This window comes from Thunnus albacares, chromosome 12 (assembly GCF_914725855.1).
Source record: "Thunnus albacares chromosome 12, fThuAlb1.1, whole genome shotgun sequence".
NCBI classification, from domain to species: Eukaryota; Metazoa; Chordata; class Actinopteri; order Scombriformes; family Scombridae; genus Thunnus; species Thunnus albacares.
This window is the reverse complement of record NC_058117.1, coordinates 32,150,410-32,176,828: the sequence shown is the minus strand read 5'-3', so window position 1 is coordinate 32,176,828 and position 26,419 is coordinate 32,150,410. Positions and strand designations below refer to the sequence as shown.

At 30.7% G+C, this 26,419-nt stretch overlaps 1 gene segment (V, D, J or C); it reads right to left on the bottom strand.

Annotated features, from left to right (window-relative positions):
- The window catches only part of LOC122994309, a 54,619-nt gene extending 32,091 nt beyond the window's left edge, over positions 1-22,528 (bottom strand). The window contains 1 exon segment of the C gene segment in view: positions 22,474-22,528. Coding sequence covers positions 22,474-22,513 — 40 coding nt within the window.
- Positions 22,529-26,419: the final 3,891 nt, after the last annotated feature.

Here is a 26,419-nt window from a genome sequence, read left to right as displayed (position 1 = left end):
TAACATTTATTATCTATATCAGTACTCACTGGGATTAATGGTTAATCTGGTTCCACTTCCAAAGATGATCTTATTATATCCATCATTCACACAACATGAAGCATCATAACATAAACTGAACCAAACTTCATACACTGCAGGCAGGTGATATCACTGACTACAACTATTTAATAGTTTTTCATCTACTATTCTGATTTTGTATGTACTTCTGTAAAACATGAATAGTCAGTTTGCTTTTGTATATGATCTATATCATTACTTACTGGGATCAATGATTAATCTGGTTCCACTTCCAAAGATGATCTTATTATATCCTCCATCATTCACACAACACGAAGCATCATAACACAAACTCAGCAGTGATGAACTGAACCAAACTACATTTAAGAAACTGACAAACTAATTTTAAACACAAACATCCAGATTTAAAGATGTAAAAGAGGAGTTCCTGTCATTTAATCATATTTTTTTACATTTGAGACTTTTGCCTGTTTGATCACATTCACGTCATTATTTTTGTTCTAAAACAATTCACAATATAATTATATATAATAAATAAAATATAAGTTTTGATATTTACTTTACTGTATAAATTATATAGGGACCATGTTAGTGATGGTGCTTTTGATTAAAACATTGATGCATCTTATTAGCGCGGATACTTAACAGTTAATGTATTTATGTTTTTATGATTTATGTGATTAACACAGGTAAAGATTGCTTTTAAAGACGCTCCATATTAATAATGATTATGATCAATATCAGTACTCACTGGGTTCAATGGTTAATCTGGTTCCACTTCCAAAGATGAGCTTATATCCACTTCCATCATTCACACAACATGAGGCATCATAACATAAACTCAGTGGAGTGATTATTTGAACCAAACTACATTTAGAAAAATGATTACTGAAAAATGTATTTTACAGTTAAATATCCATGTTTGATATAAATAATAACATTAGAGGAACATCTCATGTAATAAAACTTTTACCTGAACGAATACGTTCCAGTAAAATAGGACAAAAATAAATGTATGTTGTAAATATAAACTTCAAGAAAATGTCAATTCTGAACACTGTAAAGTTTGTTTTTAAAGATACTATATATAAATAACATTTATGATCTATATCAGAACTTACTGGGATCAATGGTTAATCTGGTTCCACTTCCAAAGATGAGCTTAACTTGATTCACACAACATGAAGCATCATAACACAAACTGAATCAAACTTCATTCAGAAAAACATCATTTTGACATGTGAGACTTTTGTCTGAAAGTTTAAATTTCAGTCACAAACAAAATGTAGATTTTGATATTTACTGTAGAATTACTGTACAAACTATTTTACCAATGATGCTATTGATTAATACATTAATGCTTTGGAATATTGATTATGATTATGTTTAATATGACTGAGGCAGTATTTTAACTATTTAGTCATAAACCTTCTTTAAATCTTTAATTAATTCCAAAACTACAGCATTTTTTCATTTGTTTGTTTGTTTGTTTGTTTCATAGCTTTTCCACCTGACAACAGTGTTATACTATATTATATATATTATATATATTATATATGGATTAGTTTCAAATGAATCATCGTCATCACTGTCAGCAGCTGTTTGCTCATCAATGAGTCCAGACTTTACATGTTTTATATTTCTTTTATCTGCTATTCTGCTTTTGTAAGTGTTCATGTTAAACAAATGATATGTAAATGTTGCTTCTGTTTATGATAAGTATCAGAACTTACTGGGTTCAATGGTTAATCTGGTTCCACTTCCAAAGAAGATCTTAAATCCTCCACCTCCAGCATTCACACAACATATAGCATCATAACACAAACTCAGCAGTGATGAACTGAACCAAACTACATTTAAAAAACTTACAAACTAATTTAAAACATAAACATCCAGATTTAAAAGAGGAGTTCCTGTCATTTAATCATAGTTTTTTACATTTGAGACTTTTCCCTGTTTGATCACATTCATGTCATTTTTTTTTTGTTCTAAATCAATTCACAATATAATTATATACAATAGATAAAATCTAAGCTATGATATTTACTTTACAGTATAAATTATATAGGGACCATGTTAGTGATGGTGCTTTCGATTAATACATTTATGATTCTTATTAGCGCGGCTACTTAACAGTTGATGTATTTATGATTTTAAGTTTCATATAATTAACAGAGGTAAAGTTTGCTTTTAAAGACGCTCCATATTAATAATGTTAATGATTGATATCAGTACTCACTGGCTTCAATGGTTAATCTGGCTCCACTTCCAAAGATGATCTTACTTGCACCTCCAGCATTCACACAACATGAAGCATCATAACACAAACTCAGCAGAGACGAACTGAACCAAACTACATTTAGAAAAACAACTACTGAGAAATTTAAAAAATATCTACATGAATTCATGTACACTTGAAATTATTTAGTTGTTTGAAATAGTAATTGTGAGTAGTCTATACTAAGAGTACGTCTAAAGTAAATGATTAAGTACTCTATACAGAGTTTTCTTTTAGTTACTTAAACTCAAGTGTAAGTATACTGAATAAGCATTAGTTAGTACAGCATACAACACCTGTTCCACTTAGTGTTTTTAAAGGCAATTGGTTTGTATGCTGTTTTTAAGTCAGGTTGACTAATTAGAATATACACTGTATTTATTATTATATTAATCATGGTTAATGAGATCAAGACAATCTTTCACTCATTTTGTTTAATAAAACCTTTAAATCTTTGAATAACAACAAAACTGCAGGTTTTATGAGCCTGAAGATTTCACTTAAATTTCCATCACTGCAGGCAGGTGTTATAACTGACTACAACTAATTAATAGCTTAATATACTCGTCTGGGTTTGTATGTACTTCTGTAAAACACGTAGAGATGCTTTTGTATATGATCTGTATCATTACTTACTGGGATCAATGGTTAATCTGGTTCCACTTCCAAAGATGATCTTTTGATTCCCAGTATACACACAACATGAAGCATCATAACACAAACTCAGCAGAGACGAACTGAACCAAACTACATTTAAAAAAAACCTGGAGAATCATTTTACTCTTACATTTAATTTAAATGATTTGTTCTTCTCATATAATCGTTGTTTTGTTTTTTTTTCATGTGAGACTTTTAACTGAATCATTACTTTCCAGTTTCAAAAATCGGGTCACAATTTACACACCAAAATATATATTATGAATAAGACATGTGATATTCACTGAACAGTAGAGATGCTTTTGTTTAATACTTGCTTGGTTGATTTATTCATATTATTATAAGTATCATTAAACCTTCGTTAAATATTTGCAAAACACCAAAACTGGAGTATCATCCTACTAAAACAACAACTGTTCTTTTACATTGTCAAAAGTTAATATTTTGGAGATACATGTTTTCCATCTGGTAACAGTTTTATGCTGGATTATTTTCTACTTTATGCCGATTTTAGGAGAATAATTGATTTCCATTACTGTTCACTCATCGATGAGTCCAGCTGACTTTATATTTATAGAGATACTCATCTATCTATTACTCTGGTTTTCTGTGCAAAATAATACTGTAAATATTTTATAGTTTTTTTCGCTTACTTACTGGTTTCAATGGTTAATCTGGTTCCACTTCCAAAGATGATCTTATTTACGCCTCCAGCATTCACACAACATGAGGCATCATAACATAAACTGAACCAAACTACATACACTGCAGGCAGGTGTTATTACTGATTACAACTATTTAATAGTTTTTCATCTACTATTCTGGTTTTGTATGTACCTCTGTAAAACATGAATGGTCAGTTTGCTTTTGTATATAATCTGTATCATTACTTACTGGGATCAATGGATAATCTGGTTCCACTTCCAAAGAACAGCTTAGTTATGCCTCCAGTATTCACACAACATGAAGCATCATAACACAAACTCAGTATAAGTGAGGTTGAGTAATTAGAATTTACATTGTATTTCATTATTATAATATTCATGGTTAATGAGATCAAGACAATCTTTCACTCATTTTGTTTAATAAAACCTTCTTTAAATCTTTGAATAACAACAAAACTGCAGGTTTTCTGAGCCTGAAGATTTCACTTAAATTTCCATCACTGCAGGCAGGTGTTATAACTGACTACAACTATTTAATAGTTTTTAATCTACTAGTCTGGGTTTGTATGTACTTCTGCAAAACATGTATTGATGCTTTTGTATATATGATCTGTATCTTTACTTACTGGGATCAATGGTTAATCTGGTTCCACTTCCAAAGAAGAGCTTTCCATTTGCATTATTCACACAACATGAAGCATCATAACACAAACTCAGCAGTGATGAACTGAACCAAACTACATTTAAAAAACCAACAAACTAATTTTAAACATAAACATTCAGATTTAAAGATTTAGAAGAGGAGTTCCTGTTATTTAATCATAATTTTTACACTTTAGACGTTTCCCTGTTTGATCACATTCATGTAATTATTTTTGTTCTGAATCAATTCACAATATAATTATATATAATAAATAAAATGTAAGTTATGATATTTACTTTATAGTATAAATTATATAGAGACCATGTTAGTGATGGTGCTTTTGATTAATACATTTATGATTCGTATTAGCGTGGCTACTTAACATTTGATGTATTTATGATTTTATGATTTATATGATTAACAGAGGTAAAGTTTGCTTTTAAAGGTGCTCCAAATTAATAATGTTAATGATTGATATCAGTACTCACTGGGTTCAATGGTTAATCTGGTTCCACTCCCAAAGAAGATCTTATCATTTCCTCCAGTATACACACAACATGAAGCATCATAACACAAACTCAGCAGTGATGAACTGAACCAAACTACATTTAAGAAACTGACAAACTAATTTTAAACAGAAACATCCAGATTTAAAGATTTAAAAGAGGAGTTCCTGTCATTTAATCATAGTTTTTACATTTGAGACTTTTCCCTGTTTGATCACATTCACGTCATTATTTTTGTTCTAGATCAATTCACTATATAATTATATATAATAAATAAATTATGATATTTAATTTACAGTATAAATTATATAGGGACCATGTTAGTGATGGTGCTTTTGATTAAAATATTTATGATTCTTATTAGAGCGACTACTTAACAGTTGACGTATTTATAATTTTATGATTTATATAATTAACAGAGGTAAGATTGCTTTTAAAGATGCTCCATATTAATAACATTTATGATTGATATCAGTACTCACTGGGTTCAATGGTTAATCTGGTTCCACTTCCAAAGAAGAGCTTATTATTTCCTCCAGTATTCACACAACATGAAGTATCATAACACAAACTCAGAACTACATTTAGAAAAACAACTACTGAGGGATTTAGAAATATCTACATGAATTCATGTACACTTGAAATGATTTAGTTTTTTGAAATGGTAATTGTGAGTAGTCTATACTAAGAGTACATCTTAAGTAAATGATTAAGTACTCTATACAGGGTTTTCTTTTAGTTTTCTTTTAGTTAGTACAGCATACAACACCTGTTCCACTTAGTGTTTTTAAAGGCAATCGGTTTGTATGCTTTTTATAAATAAGTTTGACTAATTAGAATTTACAGTGTATTTATTATTATAATATTCAAGATTAACAAGATCAAGACAATCTTTCACTCATTTTGTTTAATAAAACCTTCTTTAAATCTTTGAATAACAACAAAACTGCAAGTTTTATGAGCCTGAAGATTTCACTTAAATTTCCATCACTGCAGGCAGGTGTTATAACTGACTACAACTATTTAATAGTTTTTAATCTACTCATCTGGGTTTGTATGTACTTCTGTGAAACACGTATATATGTTTTTGTATATTATCTGTATCATTACTTACTGGGATCAATGGTTAATCTGGTTTCACTTCCAAAGGTGAGCTTTCCATATCCATCATTCACACAACATAAAGCATCATAACACAAACTCAGCAGAGACGAACTGAACCAAACTACATTTAAAAAACTGACAAACTAATTTTAAACATAAACATTCAGATTTAAAGATTTAAAAGACAAGTTCCTGTCGTTTAATCATAACATTTGAGACTTTTCCCTAACCCTAACCCTGATCTCATTCATGTAATTATTTTAATAATATTTTATATTTATATTTACTTTACAGTATAAATTATATAGGAACCATGTTAGTAATGGCGCTTTTGATTAAAACATTTATGACTGTTATTAGCGCGACTACTTAACAGTTGATGTACTTATGATTTTAAGATTCATATAATTAACAGAGGTAAAGTTTGCTTTTAAAGATGTTCCATTATAATTATGTTTATAATCAATATCAGTACTCACTGGCTTCAATGTTTAATCTGGTTCCACTTCCAAAGGTGATCTTTTGTGCACCTCCAGTATTCACACAACATGAAGCATCATAACACAAACTCAGTGGAGTGATTATTTGAACCAAACTACATTTAGAAAAATGATTACTGAAAAATGTATTTTACATTTAAATATCCATGTTTGATATAAATAATAACATTAGAGGAACATCTCATGCAATAAAACTTTTACCTGAACAATTACGTTCCAGTAAAATAGGACAAAAATAAATGTATGTTGTAAATATAAACTTAAATAAAATGTAAATTCTGAACACTGTAAAGTTTGGTTTTAAAGATACTATATATAAATAACATTTATGATCTATGTCAGTACTCACTGGGTTCAATGTTTAATCTGGTTCCACTTCCAAAGATGATCTTATTTGCAGTATTCACACAACATGAAGCATCATAACACAAACTCAGCAGAGATTAAATGAACCAAACTACATTTAGAAAAACTACTGAGAAATTAACTTGACACTTAAAAATCCAAGTTAATTTTAGAATCCATGTATTTATTATTATAATATTCATAGTTAATGAGATCAAGACAATCTTTCACTCATTTTGTTTAATAAAATCTTCTTTAAATCTTTGAATAACAACAAAACTGCAGGTTTTATGAGCCTGAAGATTTCACTTAAATTTCCATCACTGCAGACAGGTGTTATAACTGACTACAACTATTTAATAGTTTTTAATCTAATATTCTGGGTTTGTATGTACTTCTGTAAAACACATATAGATGCTTTTGTATATGATCTATATCATTACTTACTGGGTTCAATGGTTAATCTGGTTCCACTTCCAAAGGTGATCTTTTTATTCCCAGTATTCACACAACATGAAGCATCATAACACAAACTCAGCAGTGATGAATTGAACCAAACTACATTTAAAAAACTGACAAACTCATTTTAAACACAAACATCCAGATTTAAAGATTTAAAAGAGGAGTTCCTGTCATTTAATCATAATTTTTACATTTGAGACTTTTGCATGTTTGATCACATTCACGTCATTATTTTTGTTCTAAATCAACTCACGATATAATTATATATAATAGATCAAAATGTAAGTTATGATATTTACTACAGTGTAAATTATATAGGGACCATGTTAGTGATGGTGCTTTTGATTAATACATTTATGATTCTTATTAGCGTGGCTAATTAACAGTTGATGTATTTATGATTTCATGATTTATATACTCACTAGAGGTAAGTTTGCTTTTAAAGATGCTCCAAATTAATAATGTATATGATTGATATCAGTACTCACTGGGTTCAATGATTAATCTGGTTCCACTTCCAAAGATGATTTTATATCCTCCATCATTCACACAACATGAAGTATCATAACACAAACTCAGCAGAGATCAACTGAACCAAACTACATTCAGAAAAACAACTACTGAGAAATTTAGAAATATCTACATGAATTCATGTACACTTGAAATTATTTAGTTGTTTGAAATAGTAATTGTGAGTAGTCGATACTAAGAGTACGTCTAAAGTAAATGATTAAGTACTCTATACAGGGTTTTCTTTTAGTTACTTAAACTCAAGTGTAAGTATACTGAATAAGCATTAGTTAGTACAGCATACAACACCTGTTCCACTTAGTGTTTTTAAGGGAATCGGTTTATATGCTGTCTTTAAGTCAGGTTGACTAATTAGAACTTACAGTGTGTGTATTTTATTATTATAATATTCAAGATTAACATGATCAATACAATCTTTCACTCATTTTGTTCAATAAAACCTTCTTTAAATCTTTGACTAACAACAAAACTGCAGGTTTTATGAGCCTGAAGATTTCACTTAAATTTCCATCACTGCAGGCAGGTGTTATAACTGACTACAACTATTTAATAGTTTTTAATCGACTAGTCTGGGTTTGAATGTACTTCTGTAAAACATGAATAGTTTGCTTTTGTATATGATCTGTATCATTACTTACTGGGATCAATGGTTAATCTGGTTCCACTTCCAAAGATAAGCTTTCCATATCCTCCAGTATTCACACAACATAAAGCATCATAACACAAACTCAGCAGAGATGAACTGAACCAAACGACATTTAGAAAAACTGACAAACTAATTTTAAACATAAACATCCAGATTTAAAGATTTAAAAGAGGAGTTCCTGTCATTTAATCATAGTTTTTTACATTTTAGACTTTTGCCCGTTTGATCACATTCACGTCATTATTTTTGTTCTAAAACAATTCACAATATAATTATGTATAATAAATAAAATCTAAGTTATGATATTTACTTTACAGTATAAATTATATAGGGACCATCTTAGTGATGGTGCTTTTGATTAATATGTTTATGATTTTTACTAGCACGGCTACTTAACAGTTGATGTATTTATGTTTTTATGATTTATGTGATTAACACAGGTAAAGATTGCTTTTAAAGGTGGTCCATATTAATAATGATTATGATCAATATCAGCACTCACTGGATTCAATGGTTAATCTGGTTCCACTTCCAAAGATGAGCTTATTATATCCACTTCCATCATTCACACAACATGAAGCATCATAACATAAACTCAGTGGAGTGATTATTTGAATCAAACTACATTTAGAAAAATGATTACTGAAAAATGTATTTTACAATTAAATATCTAAGTTTGATATAATTAATAACATTAGAGGAACATCTCATGTAATAAAACTTTTACCTGAACAATTACATTCCAGTAAAATAGGACAAAAATAAATGTATGTTGTAAATATAAACTTAAATAAAAGGTAAATTCTGAACACTGTAAAGTTTGGTTTTAAAGATACTATATATAAATAACATTTATGATCTATATCAGAACTTACTGGGTTCAATGGTTAATCTGGTTCCACTTCCAAAGATGATTTTAAATCCACTTCCAGCATTCACACAACATGAAGCAGCATAACACAAACTGAACCAAACTACATTTAAAAACACATTTTTATATTTGAGACTTTTGCCTCAACATTTAAATTTCAGTCACAAACAAAATGTAGATTTTGATATTTACTGTAGAATTACTGGACAAACTATTTTACCAATGATGCTATTGATTAATACGTTAATGCTTTGGCATATTGATTATGATCATGTTTAATATGACTGAGACAGTATTTTTACTATTTAGTTATAACCTTCTTCAAATCTTTAATTAATTCCAAAACTACAGATTTTTTTTGTTTGTTTCATAGCTTTTCCACCTGACAACAGTGTTATACTATATTATATATATAATATACTGGATTAGTTTCAAATGAATCAGCAGCTGTTTGCTTATCAATGAGTTCAGATGTCTACATGTTTTATATTTTTTTTATCTGCTATTCTGCTTTTGTAAGTGTTCATGTTAAACAAATGAAATATAAATGTTGCTTTTGTGTATGATAAATATCAGAACTTACTGGGTTCAATGGTTAATCTGGTTCCACTTCCAAAGATGATCTTATATTGATTCCCAGTATTCACACAACATGAAGCATCATAACACAAACTCAGCAGTGATGAACTGAACCAAACTACATTTAAAAAACTGACAAACTAATTTTAAACATAAACATTCAGATTTAAAGATTTAAAAGAGGAGTTCCTGTCATTTAATCATAATTTTTACATTTTAGGCTTTTCCCTGTTTGATCACATTCATGTCATTATTTTTGTTCTAAATCAACTCACAATATAATTATATATAATAGATCAAAATGTAAGTTATGATATTTACTTTACAGTATAAATTATATAGGGACCATGTTAGTGATGGTGCTTTCGATTAAAACATTTATGATTCTTATTAGCACGGCTACTTAACAGTTGATGTATTTATGATTTTAGGATTCATATAATTGCTTTTAAAGATGCTCCAAATTAATAATGTTAATGATCTATTTTAGTACTCACTGGCTTCAATGGTTAATCTGGTTCCACTTCCAAAGATGATCTTACGTGCACCTCCATCATTCACACAACATGAAGCATCATAACACAAACTCAGCAGAGACGAACTGAGCCAAACTACATTTAAGAAAACATAATTTTTTAATTTTGAGACTATTATTATAAAATTTCAGTTATATTTAACAATAACATTTATATTTTGATATTTACTTTGCAGCAGAGATTATATGCAGATTATTTTATTCATGATGCTGATCAATGCATTAATGATTCAGATTTTGCTGTTAAAGATAAAGTTTATGATCTATATCAGTACTCACTGGGTTCAATGGTTAATCTGGTTCCACTTCCAAAGAAGATCTTAAATCCTCCAGCATTCACACAACATGAAGCATCATAACACAAACTCAGCTCAACTACATTTAAAGCAACTACTGAGAAATTTAGAAATATCTACATGAATTCATGTACGCTTGAAATGATTTAGTTGTTTGAGATAGTAATTGTGAGTAGTCTATACTAAGAGTACGTCTAAAGTAAATGATTAAGTACTCTATACAGGTTTTTCTTTTAGTTACTTAAACTCAAGTGTAAGTATACTGGATAAGCATTAGTTAGTACAGCATACAACACCTGTTCCACTCAGTTTGCATGCTTTTTATAAATAAGGTTGACTAATTAGAATTTACAGTGTATTTCATTATTATAATATTCATGGTTAATGAGATGAAGACAATCTTTCACTCATTTAGTTTAATAAAACCTTCTTTAAATCTTTGAATAACAACAAAACTGCAGGTTTTCTGAGCCTGAAGATTTCACTTAAATTTCCATCACTGCAGGCAGGTGTTATAACTGACTACAATTGACTATTTAATAGTTTTTAATCTTCTAGTCTGGGTTTGTATGTACTTCTGTAAAAACGTATATATGCTTTTGTATATGATCTATATCATTACTTACTGGGATCAATGGTTAATCTGGTTCCACTTCCAAAGATGAGCTTAACTTGATTCCCAGTATACACACAACATGGATCTCCATTACACAAACTCAGCAGTGTCAATCTGAACCAAATTCTATTTAGAAAAACACGTAGTGAAGAATCACATTTACCCTTAAATATAATCACGCAATCATCATTTCTGCATTTGAGACTTTTTACTGAATAATTACATTTCAGTCATAAACTAAATGCTGAACCATAGAGATACTGAACAAACTAAACTTAAAACTGTTAGTCTGAATCATTTCTATCATCAGCAGATGACAGTACTTTCAACTATTTTTATGGTTTTGTATGTAAAACACAGGTAAAGTTTCATTTTAAAGATACTAAATAATATTTATGATCTATATCAGTACTTACTGGGTTCAATGTTTAATCTGGTTCCACTTCCAAAGAAGATCTTATATTGACTCCCAGAAGTCACACAACACGAAGCATCATAACACAAACTGAACCAAACTCCGTTCAGAAAAACGAGTCATTAATGTTTTACATTTTAGACTTTGGTTTCTATTTTCATTTAAAACACTGGCACATAATAAATCATATATCAAAAATAATATGTCAATTCTAATATCTACTGTTTTGTGTTTAACACAAGTGTTGCTCAATTATTTTCCACTCTGAGTTGATTTTATAAGTCCGCAACTAAATACATCACGACTACAACAACTTTCTTTTATATTAACTGTTCTGGTTTTTATGTATAACGCAGGTAAAGTTTGCTTTTAAAGATACTCCATATTAATAATGTTTATGATCTATATCAGTACTTACTGGGATCAATGGTTAATCTGGTTCCACTTCCAAAGATTAACTTAAATCCATCATTCACACAACATGAAGCATCATAACACAAACTCAGCAGAGACGAACTGAACCAAACTTTCAAAAGACACAAAATAATTCTCTATTTGATTTAAAGATAAATGTACATTATCAACATGAATTATATGTAAATGTAAATTTTGACAATTGCTGCACAGTACTAACTAAATAAACTGTTTTAGTTAAATACATTGATCGTTCTGATTAGTTGGATACTTTTTCTTGATGTATTTAATATGATCAGGTTAGTCTTTCAACTATTTACACTCATAAAAAAACTTGAACTCTTTGCTTTAGCTGGATGGTGCTGCATTCCTGGTTTTATACAAACGTTGTTGTTGTTGTTGTGTCATACTTTATTATTTTCTACTTTGTGTTGATTTTTATGAACCTGAAGAGTTGAATGAATGTTGAATCTTTTCTAGTCTGGTTTTATATGTATAACAGAGGTAAAGTTTGCTTTTAAAGTTGTTCCATAATAATAATAATAATGTTAATGATCTATATTAGTACTTACTGGGTTCAATGGTTAATCTGGTTCCACTTCCAAAGATGAGCTTATCTACAGCTCCAGTATTCACACAACATGAATCATCATAACAAAAACTCAGCAGAGACGAACTGAACCAAACTACATTTAGAAAAACTGTAGTAGTGAAATATTAACCTTCCAATTAAGTATCCAGATTTAATTTAAAAGATTAGTTCCTTTCATAATAATTCAAGATTTCTACACGAACGATTACATTCCAGTCACAAAAATAAGCAGCTGTTCCATTATAGAAATACTGTGTATTATAATTAAAGTCTAAATGTTGATATTTACAGTACAATAGAGATACTGAACAAACTATTTCAGTGATTATTATTATTATTATGGTTTTGTAAAATACCATAAAGTTTGCTTTTAAAGATGCTCCGTATAAATAATGTTTACGATCTGTTTCAGTATTCTGGTTTTATATGTTTAACAAAGATATAGTTTGCTCTTAAAGATACTAAATAATATTTATGATCTATATCATTACTTACTGGGTTCAATGATTAATCTCGTTCCACTTCCAAAGGTGAACTTACTCCCAGTATTCACACAACATGAAGCATCATAACACAAACTGTTTACACTCCAGGTTCATAAATAACTGATTTGATGAAAAATAAATGTACATTATAATTACACTGATATTTACTGTACAAAATGGACTCTGAATAAACAGTTTTAGGGTTGATTATTAAATTTATGAATGTGAAATAAAATGTAATTATTATAATCATGACAATCTTTCAGCAATTTATCATAAAAAAATCTTTTATATCTTTGTTTTAGCTGGATTCTGATTCTGATTCTTCAGTTTTCCTCGTTACCGATAATCACAACAAGTGTTATATTGAATTATTTTCTATTTTGTGTTTATTTTATGAGCCTAAAGAATCTAATGAGCTGCTGTTCACTTATCTATCAGTCCAGCTAACTACAGTTTTCTATATATTTTTACATATTTTTTTAAGTATATATATGTATTCTAATTTTGCATATATTTATGTCAAACACTGTACTGTTGTTTTTTACATTATATATATCAGCACTTACTGGCATCAATGGTTAACCTGGTTCCACTTCCAAAGATGATCTTAGATGAACTTCCAGTATTCACACAACATGAAGCATCGTAACAAAAACTGAACCAAACTTCATTTATAAAAACATCATTTTTACATTTGAGACTTTTGCCTGAATGATTATATTTATATTCGTATTTACAGTGGAGATACTGAACAAACTGTTTTAGCAATGATGTGATTGATTATTGTATTTGATGCTTTTACTGATACATGCTAAGTCAACGTACTGATTATGATTATTTTCAATATAACTGAGACAAGCTTTTAACCATTTAGTGCCATAAAACCTTTAAATAATCTTTAAATAATCCCAAAACCGCAGCAACATCCAACTAAAGCAAACACTTTTCTTTTGCCTGAATAATTTTCGTCGAACTGAACCAAACTACATTTAAGAAAACATCATTTTTTAATTTGAGACTATTGTTATAAAATTTCAGTCATATTTAACAATAACATTTATATTTTGATATATTTAATTTGCAGCACAGATTATATGCAGATTATTTTATTGCTTTAGATGCTGATTAATGCATTAATGATTCAGATTATTGCTGTGAAATATAAAGTTTATGATCTATATTTGTACTCACTGGTTTCAATGTTTAATCTGGTTCCACTTCCAAAGAAGATCTTATTTCCTCCACCTCCAGTATTCACACAACATGAAGTATCATAACACAAACTCAGCAGAGACAAACTGAACCAAACTACATTTAGAAAAACTTACAAATTAATTTTAATAACAAACATTCAGATTTAAAGATTTAAAAGACGAGTTCCTGTCATTTAACCATAATTTTTTACATTTTAGACTTTTCCCTGTTTGATCACATTCACGTCATTATTTTTGTTCTAAATCAATTCACAATATAATTATATATAATAAATAAAAAGTTATATTTACTTTACAGTATAAATTATATAGGGACCATTTTAGTGATGGTGCTTTTGATTAATACATTTATGATTCTTATTAGCGCGGCTACTTAACAGTTGATGTATTTATGATTTTATGATTTATATGATTAACACAGGTACAGTTTGCTTTTATAGATGTTCCATAATAATAATAATAATGTTAATGATCTATATCAGTACTCACTGGGTTCAATGGTTAATCTGGTTCCACTTCCAAAGAAGATCTTATTTCCTCCAATATTCACACAACATGAATCATCATAACACAAACTCAGCAGAGACGAACTGAACCAAACTACATTTAGAAAAACTATAGTAGTGAAATATTAACCTTCCAATTAAGTATCCAGATTTACATTACATTACGATTACATTCCAGTCACAAAAATAAGCAGCTGTTACATTATAGAAATACTGTGTATTATAATTAAAGTGTAAATGTTGATATTTACACTACAATAGAGATACTGAACAAACTATTTCAGTGATTATTATTATTATTATTATTATGGTTTTGTAAAATACCATAAAGTTTGATTTTAAAGATGCTCCGTATAAATAATGTTTATGATCTGTTTCAGTATTCTGGTTTTATATGTTTAACAAAGATATAGTTTGCTCTTGATTATTATATTTGATGCTTTTACTGATACATGCTAAGTCAACGTACTGATTATGATTATTTTCAATATAACTGAGACAAGCTTTTAACCATTTAGTGCCATAAAACCTTTAAATAATCTTTAAATAATCCCAAAACTGCAGCAACTAAAGCAAAAACTTTTCTTTTTGTCTGAATAATTTTCATCAGCAGCAGCTGTTAATGTTTTTTATCTATTTTCCTGTTTTTTATGTATAACACAAGTAAAGTTTGCTTTTAAAGATGCTCCATATTAATAATGTTTATGATCTTTATCAGGACTTACTGGGTTCAATGGTTAATCTGGTTCCACTTCCAAAAATGAGTTTAGTTGCAGCTCCAGTATTCACACAACATGAAGCATCATTACACAAACTCAGCAGAGACAAACTGAACCAAACTACATTTAAGAAAAACTTCTTTTCTACATTTGAGACTTTTGTTATTAAATTTCAGTCATATTTAATATCAACATTTATGTTTTGATATATTTACTTTGCAGCAGAGATTATATGCAGATTATTTTAGTGAAGATGCTGATTAATGTATTAATGATTCAGATTATTGCTGTTAAATATAAAGTTTATGATCTATATCAGTACTCACTGGTTTCAATGGTTAATCTGGTTCCACTTCCAAAGAGGATCTTATATCCTCCACTTCCAGTATTCACACAACATGAAGCATCATAACACAAACTCAGCAGAGATGAATTGAACCAAACTACATTTAGAAAACTGACAAACTAATTTTAAACATAAACATCCAGATTTAAAGATTTAAAAGAGGAGTTCCTGTCATTTAATCACAGTTTTTTTACATTTTAGACTTTTGCCTGTTTGATCACATTCACGTCATTATTTTTGTTCTAAATCAACTCACAATATAATTATATATAATAAATAAAATTTAAGTTATGATATTTACTTTGCAGTATAAATTATATAGGGACCATGTTAGTGATTAAAACATTGATGATTCGTATTAGCGCGGCTACTTAACAGTTGACGTATTTATGATTTTATGATTTATATGATTAACACAGTTAAAGATTGATATCAGTACTCACTGCGTTCAATGGTTACCGTGGTTCCACTTCCAAAGAAGAGCTTATTACTTGCACCTTCCAGTATTCACACAACATGAAGCATCATAACACAAACTCAGCAGAGACGAACTGAACCAAACTACATTTAAGAAAAACTTCTTTTCTACATTTGAGACTTTTGTTATTAAATTTCAGTCATATTAAACAATAATGTTTATATATTTATATATTTAATTTGCAGCAGAGATTATATGCAGATTATTTTAGTGCTTTAGATGCTGATTAATGTATTAATGATTCAGATTATTGCTGTTCAATATGAAGTTTATCATCTATATTTGTACTCACTGGTTTCAATGGTTAATCTGGTTCCACTTCCAAAGACGAGCTTAGTTCCACCTCCAGTATTCACACAACATGAAGCATCATAACACAAACTGAACCAAACTACATTTAGAAAAACTTTAGAATAAGCTGCAATTTTAATCAAAATAAACATTAGTTTTAAAGGAAGGTTTTAAGTAATGATGCTTTTTATAATTAGTCTTAATTGATGCATTTATTCTTGTGATTATGATTATGTTCTGGCTTTTTGTAGCTGTTGAACAGTTGAATGATCTGATGTTTTCTTCTGTAAATGAAGCTTTAATTCAGTCCATCTGTCTGTCTGCTGCTTAAAGTTAAACAGTTTCACCACAGAATGAAATTAGTTCGACTTACTGGCAGTAACGAGCAGTTTGGTGCCACTTCCAAAGATAATTTTGTTTACACCAGTGCCGTATGTCACACAGCCTGAAGCCTCAGCACACAAACCTCACTGACTCTACTGAAAACTGCAGCAGCTAAAGCAAAAACTTTTCTTTTTGTCTGAATAATTTTCATCAGCAGCAGCTGTTAATATTTTTATCTATTTTCCTGTTTTTTATGTATAACACAAGTAAAGTTTGCTTTTAAAGATGCTCCATATTAATAATGTTTATGATCTTTATCAGGACTTACTGGGTTCAATGGTTAATCTGGTTCCACTTCCAAAGATGATCTTATTATATGCACCTCCAGTATTCACACAACATGAAGCATCATTACACAAACTCAGCAGAGACAAACTGAACCAAACTACATTTAAGAAAAACTTCTTTTCTACATTTGAGACTTTTGTTATTAAATTTCAGTCATATTTAACATTAACATTTATGTTTTGATATGAAAGTACTCACTGGTTTCAATGGTTAATCTGGTTCCACTTGCAAAGAAGATCTTATATCCTCCACTTCCATCATTCACACAACATGAAGCATCATAACACAAACTCAGCAGAGATGAATTGAACCAAACTACATTTAGAAAACTGACAAACTAATTTTAAACATAAACATCCAGATTTAAAGATTTAAAAGAGGAGTTTCTGTCATTTAATCACAGTTTTTTTACATTTTAGACTTTTGCCTGTTTGATCACATTCACATCATTATTTTTGTTCTAAATCAACTCACAATATAATTACATATAATAAATAAAATTTAAGTTATGATATTTACTTTACAGTATAAATTATATAGGGACCATGTTAGTGATTAAAACATTGATGATTCTTATTAGCGCGGCTACTTAACAGTTGACGTATTTATGATTTTATGATTTATATGATTAACACAGTTAAAGATTGATATCAGTACTCACTGGGTTCAATGGTTAATCTGGTTCCACTTCCAAAGTAGAGCTTATTACTTGCACCTCCAGTATTCACACAACATGAAGCATCATAACACAAACTCAGCAGAGATGAACTGAACCAAACTACATTTAAGAAAAACTTCTTTTCTACATTTGAGACTTTTGTTATTAAATTTCAGTCATATTAAACAATAATGTTTATATATTTATATATTTAATTTGCAGCAGAGATTATATGCAGATTATTTTAGTGCTTTAGATGCTGATTAATGTATTAATGATTCAGATTATTGCTGTTCAATATGAAGTTTATCATCTATATTTGTACTCACTGGTTTCAATGGTTAATCTGGTTCCACTTCCAAAGACAAGCTTAATTCCACCTCCAGTATTCACACAACATGAAGCATCATAACACAAACTGAACCAAACTACATTTAGAAAAACTTTAGAATAAGCTGCAATTTTAATCAAAATAAACGTTAGTTTTAAAGGAAGGTTTTGAGTAATGATGCTTTTTATAATTAGTCTTAATTGATGCATTTATTTTTGTGATTATGATTATGTTCTGGCTTTTTGTAGCTGTTGAACAGTTGAATGATCTGATGTTTTCTTCTGTAAATGAAGCTTTAATTCAGTCCGTCTGTCTGCTGCTTAAAGTTAAACAGTTTCACCACAGAATGAAATTAGTTCGACTTACTGGCAGTAACGAGCAGTTTGGTGCCACTTCCAAAGATAATCTTGTTTGCACCAGAGCTGTATGTCACACAGCCTGAAGCCTCAGCACACAAACCTCACTGACTCTACTGAAAACTGCAGCAGCTAAAACTAAATGTTCTACTTATTTTCTGACTTTAAGAGTCTGAAGAGTCAAATGAATCATTTTCATCACTGTCAACAGCATTCACTCGTCAGTTAATACTCTCACTGACAACTTTTTACATCAGAAAAGATAAAATAGAAGATGAGACTTACTGGACTGAACCACTAACAGAGAACCAGAACCAAAGATGAGTTTCTCTCGTCCACCAACATTCACACAACACGAGAGCACCCAACAAAAACACTCAGCTTCACTCAGGCGTCAAACTACAGGACAACAAACTCAACCGCTGCAAGCCAAACATGAAAAATGACCAAAAGTCAGAAGGTCAAAGGTCAGAGGTGACCGTAAGATGGAAGAAATATTACTGAGATGATCAAAGGTTGGAGAAATCAGAGGAAAAGATATAAAGAGACTCAAAAAAATGTATCTGGCTTTGCTCAGTTTGATTAAAATAGGATTAAATAAACCTGATTAATTAATCTGTCTGACTAAAGGTTTTTTACAATTTTACATTTGATAAACCTGAAATTCAGCATTTCACATGTGAAATATTCACACAGACGCATGTTAATTTCAGATACTTCACATGTTATTAATACACACATGTACATATCTGATTTCTAGACATTTCAGGCGTGTTTTTTGTAAACTTGTCTGATGTTTGAGGCTCGTTAATATATATATATAACATGAAATATTACAATAAGTATATTTTATTACATGAGCTCCTATATCAGCAGCCTCACAGTTTGTTTTAAAACTATATTTGGTGTCCAGCTGCTTTGTTAATATGATCAAAACTCACAGTGATGCTGTAAAATAATTCATCAGTTACTCACTGCTGCTAATAATCAGTTTGGTTCCTTCTCCAAAGAAAATCTTCCATCCGCCAGATGAAGTCACACGGTGTTTCTGTCCTCACACAGAATCATCAGCTCATCCACACTGAGCTCAAAAATCTGCTCAAATTAAGTTTTTATTTCATTTTAACACGTTTTCTCTCAGCTTCCACATGTTTCTGTTACTGTTTCTGATCCACTGACCTGCTTTTCAATCGTTGCTCTTTGTAAAGTTTTCTTAACTTTCTGTCACAACTGTTGGATTTCTGTTTTCATATTTGTTGTAATAATGTATTAACTGCTGGTATTTTATCAGTTTTATATCATCTTATAAAACAGATCATCTGTTTTATTCCTGTTCTTAAAACTTTCTTCATATTTGATGTGTTTTATTTTGAATTAATTAATTTACAAGATCATTTTAATCTGGCTGAAACTTTCTTGGTTCAATAAAAGTTGTGTTTACAATATTCTGTATTATTTCAACATATTACTGAAGCAGTGGACTGATTGTACAGATATTTAAAGATCCTGTGTGATCTTAACAACCTATAACAAACTTACTGATCAAAAGTCAGTTTTTCTACTTTGAACAATCTATCCGGATCAATAATCACTCTGAAGACTGAAGACAATGTGTTTCAAAATAAGTCAAACAGTTTTTTATGGTTTTGAACTTACTGGACTCGACGGTCAGTTTGCTTCCGGAGCCAAACAGGATTTTTTCGTAGCCTCCAGTTTTCACACAGTGTCGAGTCTCATCACATAAACCTCAAACTGCTCAAACTACAACAGCAGCCTCAACATCTCAACCAACTGCAGCGGGGTTTTAGTCAAAAACAAGAAGCCAGAAACTTAAAATCACCAACAATCTGACAAGAAAGTCGACTATAAATCATATTATTACAGTAATATTTTCTGACCCAAAGAAGAGAAACATGTCGGAGGGTTTAATCAGCTGGATTAAATCTTTTCTGTTCGTTTATGTCTTTAGATAAAAGTTCACAGAAAAGATGGAAACTGTCAATCTACAACCAAAAACTTTCTTCACAATGATTTGGATGAGCCGGCACCCTCAGTATCATTGATCAGCTGTTTATTTATGTCTGAATTATTGATCAGTAGCCACAAAAATGAACCATTTGACTGAAAAGAGACAGAAAAGGCTTCTGAATGAGTCAACCAATCAGAACAATAAAACACAGTTATGTAGATTTAGAGTTGATTTTAACGTGAGACAAAGACAACTGGAGCTTTTGTGTTTCGGTAAAAAAACACATTTGTGAAGCTCTGAGTGTTTTTAATTTGATTGATAGGATGATAAAAGAGGATAAGCAGACTTACGGGAGTCCACAGTCAGTTTAGTTCCAGCTCCAAACAGGATTTTATCGACACCAGATCCCTTCACACAGCAACACGACACGTGACAAAAACACAGAAACTCAACTGCAACACAACTCAGTCATTCACCCGTCAGACTGAAGTCATCAAATCATTAAAGAAACAATTAAAACACTAACGAGCAGCTCGATCCGACTAGTTAAACACGACTAACTTCTGTTCCTGAACATCACCAAGAAACCAAAGATCAGAATCCAATAATTCTTCTTTCTGGAGGCCTGAAACTGATCATTACTGACTTTAACGTCCTCTGCTACACATCTTGTCAATTAATCAATCAATCTCTTAGACTCTATAGACACCAATAATCTTGTACAAATGTATTTTTTGTTTTTTTCTGGAGGAATCAGACAGAAATCTCTTACTTGACTCGACAGTCAGTTGAGTTCCTTGACCAAACACCATCTTCTGTCCTGTTCCAGTTTTCACACAGCAGCAAACGCTTCAACAAAAACCCTCAAACTCCAAACTGCCACAAATACCAAAGATACAATAAAACTACAGAAACTGTCTTTACTAAAAACAGTTAAAACGTCTTCCTTTGATTGGGAGTTTGTCTCTTATTTAAAAACTTTTAAGTGTGAATAATGTGCACAACAAAAGGGACATTCAGGGTTTGATGTGTAAAAGTTAAACTTATGTGATTCACATGTTTTAAATATTTAACGAGAACAAAACCTATGGAAGAAATGACTGATGATAAAATGAACTAAAATGATTAGATACAGAATTAATGAAACTATTTCTTTATTTTGAAGCCATGTGACCGGATCATTTTTGTGCATTAATTTCAGTTTGTAGGATAGTTTTACTGTGATGAAGCTTTTATTTATTTATTGTTATTTCTATTTTTTTTTCCTGGCAGAAATCAACTTCCATACAATCGTATGGTATCTTTACATGATTTCAGTCAACAGTCACCACCAATAACTTTGTCCCAAACTGTAACCTTTGACCTTTTTTCTGTTCACAGTGTGACACAAAACCTGCTGAGATTAGATTTAAACACATTTCAGACCATAAAAACTCTCAATTCTCCACCTTAAGTCTCTTCATAGAAATTATATAATATTTCCACTGAGTGAAATATAGAAATATTTGACATGACTGCTACATCTGCATTTGGTCTCTTTAGAAACTTTCTCCACTAGAGTCACCAGCAGCTGATTTCTGTAGTTTAATCCATAAAAACTACTTTTAAATTTTCATGTAACAAACAGTAAATGGAGAACTTTACGTTTTTTTTTCCCCCTGAACTGTAAAAATATGAGTTTGACTGTTTGTTTCAAACATAAGATAAACTTTCATGGTTTAAAAACGTAGTCCCTATTCAATAATAATATATATTTTTATGTTTCTCACCTGAGTCGACTATCAGCCGAGTTCCTCTCCCAAATATCATCTTCGCAACACCGCTCTGTGTCACACTGTGACTGACAGCTGACTGAAAACCTCCAGTCAAAGAGCTTCTGACTTCTAACTACAAACACTTTGAAATAAGTCGATTATTGTTATTATTAAATTGAACAGATTGAAATATTCTCGCTGTGCTGGAGGATTATTTCACTTGTTAAAGGCTCAATTATAGACAAACGTTATTTGATAAAGCAGATATTTTTTGCAGTGTTGGTTATTGTTAAACTTTTCTCCTTCTTCAAAAAAGTATTAAAAAGCTTTTCCTTCATACCTGAGTCGACTATCAGCCGAGTTCCTCTCCCAAATATCATCTTCCCAACACCGCCCTGCTTCACACTGTGACTGACAGCTGGCTGAAAACCTCCAGGCAGCTTTATTCAACTTTAAACTCATCAGTTTAAATCAAGACTGAACAAACTAAACTTTAAGTCATTTAATCTGATTTGACTTTCTGTACAAAGTCAGTTGCAGCTATGTTGCTCCACATGTTTAAACTGCAAGATGTTGATTTGTTTCAGCACAAACAGAGAAAACGAGTCTCAGCTCCGTCGAGTTTTTATGGTAATTTAGAGTTTTTAGGTCTTTTGATGTCAGTGAAACTCAAATAATTTAACTGTTAAACTTGCTGCAGTAACTTTTAAAGCTGCATCAAATTAGATCAGTTTAGACAAAAATAACAGACTGAAGATGTTTCAGTTTTTCCCTGAATTGATCAGCTTCTGTTTCCTGAATAAAAACAGTTTCATCAGGACGACTTTAAGATCATTTAGACAAAATAAGTTGAGATGTTTTATTTGTTTTACTGTTGAGTGTAAAAGCTTCTGCTGCCAGTTACACTTAAGTTAATGAAGCCTGATCGTTTAAATCTTTCTGTTTTTCTGCTGACAGTTTTTATTCGCTCAGTTTTCAGAAACATGAGACGAATATTAGATGAAAATCAGATGAGTTTTAATGGTTTTTGAGCTCTAAGAGAAGATTTGAGGTGACAGATTAATGGTCAGACGGCTGCAGTTTAAATAAAGTGATTAAAGTCGATGAAGAGTTTTAGATTTTTTAGAGAAAACTTACGGCTTTGGACAATCAGCCTGCTGCCGGATCCAAACACCAGTTTACCGTAACCACTGCTCCCAGTATTCACACCGTGAGACACGACGTGACTAAAACTGCAGCTGCTTCCACATCTGCTGCTCAAACAGCTAAAAACTGCTTCTTATTTAAGCTCAGATTCAGGTTTTTCATGCAGCACAATTTAAAATTTGTACTAAAGCTGTTTTAAGTTTTTCACAATCTGCTTTTTATGTCACGTAAAAGTTTTCTTTGACTACAAAAATCAGCATTTTATAAGTTATTTTTGTCCATTATTGAGTCATATGTCTTTTTTTTTCTTTTTAAAATAAATAAACAAATGAATGTTTCCAATATAAATCAACTCTATCTGTATTATAATGAAATGGTCTGATATTCAAAGATACTGACACTCAGTATTCAGTTGATTTCTGTTGGAAACAGGTTGAAATATGTAAACTGCAGTAAGAAGAAGACATTTAATCTCTTTAACAAGTAAAAAAATCACTTTTACTAAGATACAAACAAGCCAGTGAAGATATTACTGCATCAGTGTTGGAGACAGTTTTAGACAGTTGTTTATGCATGTTGTGAATTACTCATAAAAAATACAAGAATCATTTGTCATGTTGAGAAGAGAGTTCGTCTCATACATATAAAGTGATTTCAGTGTTAAACTTACGGCTCTGGACGATCAGCCTGCTGCCTGATCCAAACACCAGTTTACCCAGTCCGCTCCCAGTATTCACACCATGAGACACAACGTGACTAAAACTGCAGTTCAGCTGCTTCCACACAGCACAGTTTAAAATCTCTACCAGAACTGTTTTATGTTTGTTTGTTTTCTCTCCACTTTTGATTATTTTTCATAAATCTGCTTTTTTATGTCACATATCTAAAGTCAAGTTATTTCTGTACATTATTCAGTTCTAATAGAAACAGGTTGAAATATGTAAACTGCAGTAAAAACAAGACATTCAGCGTCTTTGAACGTAAAAAACTTAAGATACAAACAAACCAGTGAAGATATTTCTTCTTAGTTTTTTTTTAAGCTTTAACATCACGTTGAGTTATTCATAATGTATTTGCAGTGACTCTATGAGAAAAGAGTTCGTCTCATACATATAAAATGATTTCAGTGTTAAACTTACGGCTCTGGACGATCAGCCTGCTGCCTGATCCAAACACCAGTTTACCAGTATTCCCAGTATTCACACCATGAGACGCAACGTGACAAAAACTGCAGTTCAGCTGCTTCCACATCTGCTGCTCAAACAACTAAAAACTGCTTTTTATCTCCCACACAGCACAATTTAAAATCTCTACTAAAACTGTTTTATGTTTGTTTGTTTTTTCTCCACTTTTGATTTTTTGGGAATTTGATTTTTAAAAATCAAGTTATTTCTGTACATTATTAAGTCCTATAAGTTTTTTTTTTTTTAAAAACTAATCAGTCTTTAACATATTTCCAAGATAATTAATCTTAGATTAAAGTGTCATTTATCTGACACTCATTTCTAGAAACATTATTCAGTTGATTTCTAATAGAAACAGGTTGAAATATGTAAACTGCAGTAAAAACAAGACATTCAGGCTCTTTGAACGTAAAAAACTTAAGATACAAACAAACCTGTGAAGATATTTCTTCTAATTTTTTTTTTAGATTTCGACATCACATTGAGTTTTTCATGATGCTTTGTGACTCTAAGAGAAGAGAGTTTATCTCATACAGACTCCTGACACGTCAGATTAAAGAAATTTAGTGTTAAACTTACGGCTCTGGACAATCAGCCTGCTGCCTGATCCAAACACCAGTTTACCAGCCATCCCAGTATTCACACCATGAGACACAACGTGACTAAAACTGCAGTTCAGCTGCTTCCACATCTGCTGCTCAAACAACTAAAAACTGCTTTCTATCTTCCACACAGCACAATTTAAAATCTCTACTAAAACTGTTTTATGTTTGTTTGTTTTCTCTCCACTTTTGATTATTTTTCAGAAATCTGCTTTTTTATATCACATATCTAAAGTCAAGTTATTTCTGTACATTATTCATTTGATTTCTAATAGAAACAGGTTGAAATATGTAAACTGCAGTAAAAACATTTAAGGCTCTTTAAACATGAAAAACTTAAGATACAAACAAACTTGAGTTATTCTTGATGTTTTTGCAGTGACTCTATGAGAAGAGAGTTCATCTCATACATATAAAATGATTTCAGTGTTAAACTTACGGCTCTGGACGATCAGCCTGCTGCCTGATCTAAACACCAGTTTACCAGCAGTATTCCCAGTATTCACACCATGAGACACAACGTGACAAAAACTGCAGTTCAGCTGCTTCCACATCTGCTGCTCAAACAACTAAAAACTGCTTTTTTATCTCAACTTCATCTTTCCAGCACAACTTCTCACTAAACCTGATGAAAGTTTGCATGAAGTAAATATTAAATATTTTTATGTCACAAGAAAAATTATAAAGTCAAGTGTTTTGAACTGAATCACATCATTTAACTGGTTTCTGTGTTAAACTTACAGCTCTGGACGATCAACCTGCTGCCGGATCCAAACACCAGTTTACCGTAAGATCCAGTATTCACACCGTGAGACACAACATGACAAAAACCTCCTGACATCAACACTATCTGACCACCACGATGCTTTTTGCCGATGAAGTTGTTCTAAATGCTGGTTTTGTCATCTTCAGAGCATCTTTCTTCTTCTCCATGAAGCTTCAGAAACTCAACTTAACTAGAATATAAATTACACAGAAAGCTGCAGCCGACATTAAAATAAGAAAACAGACTTCACTGTCTCTACTTTT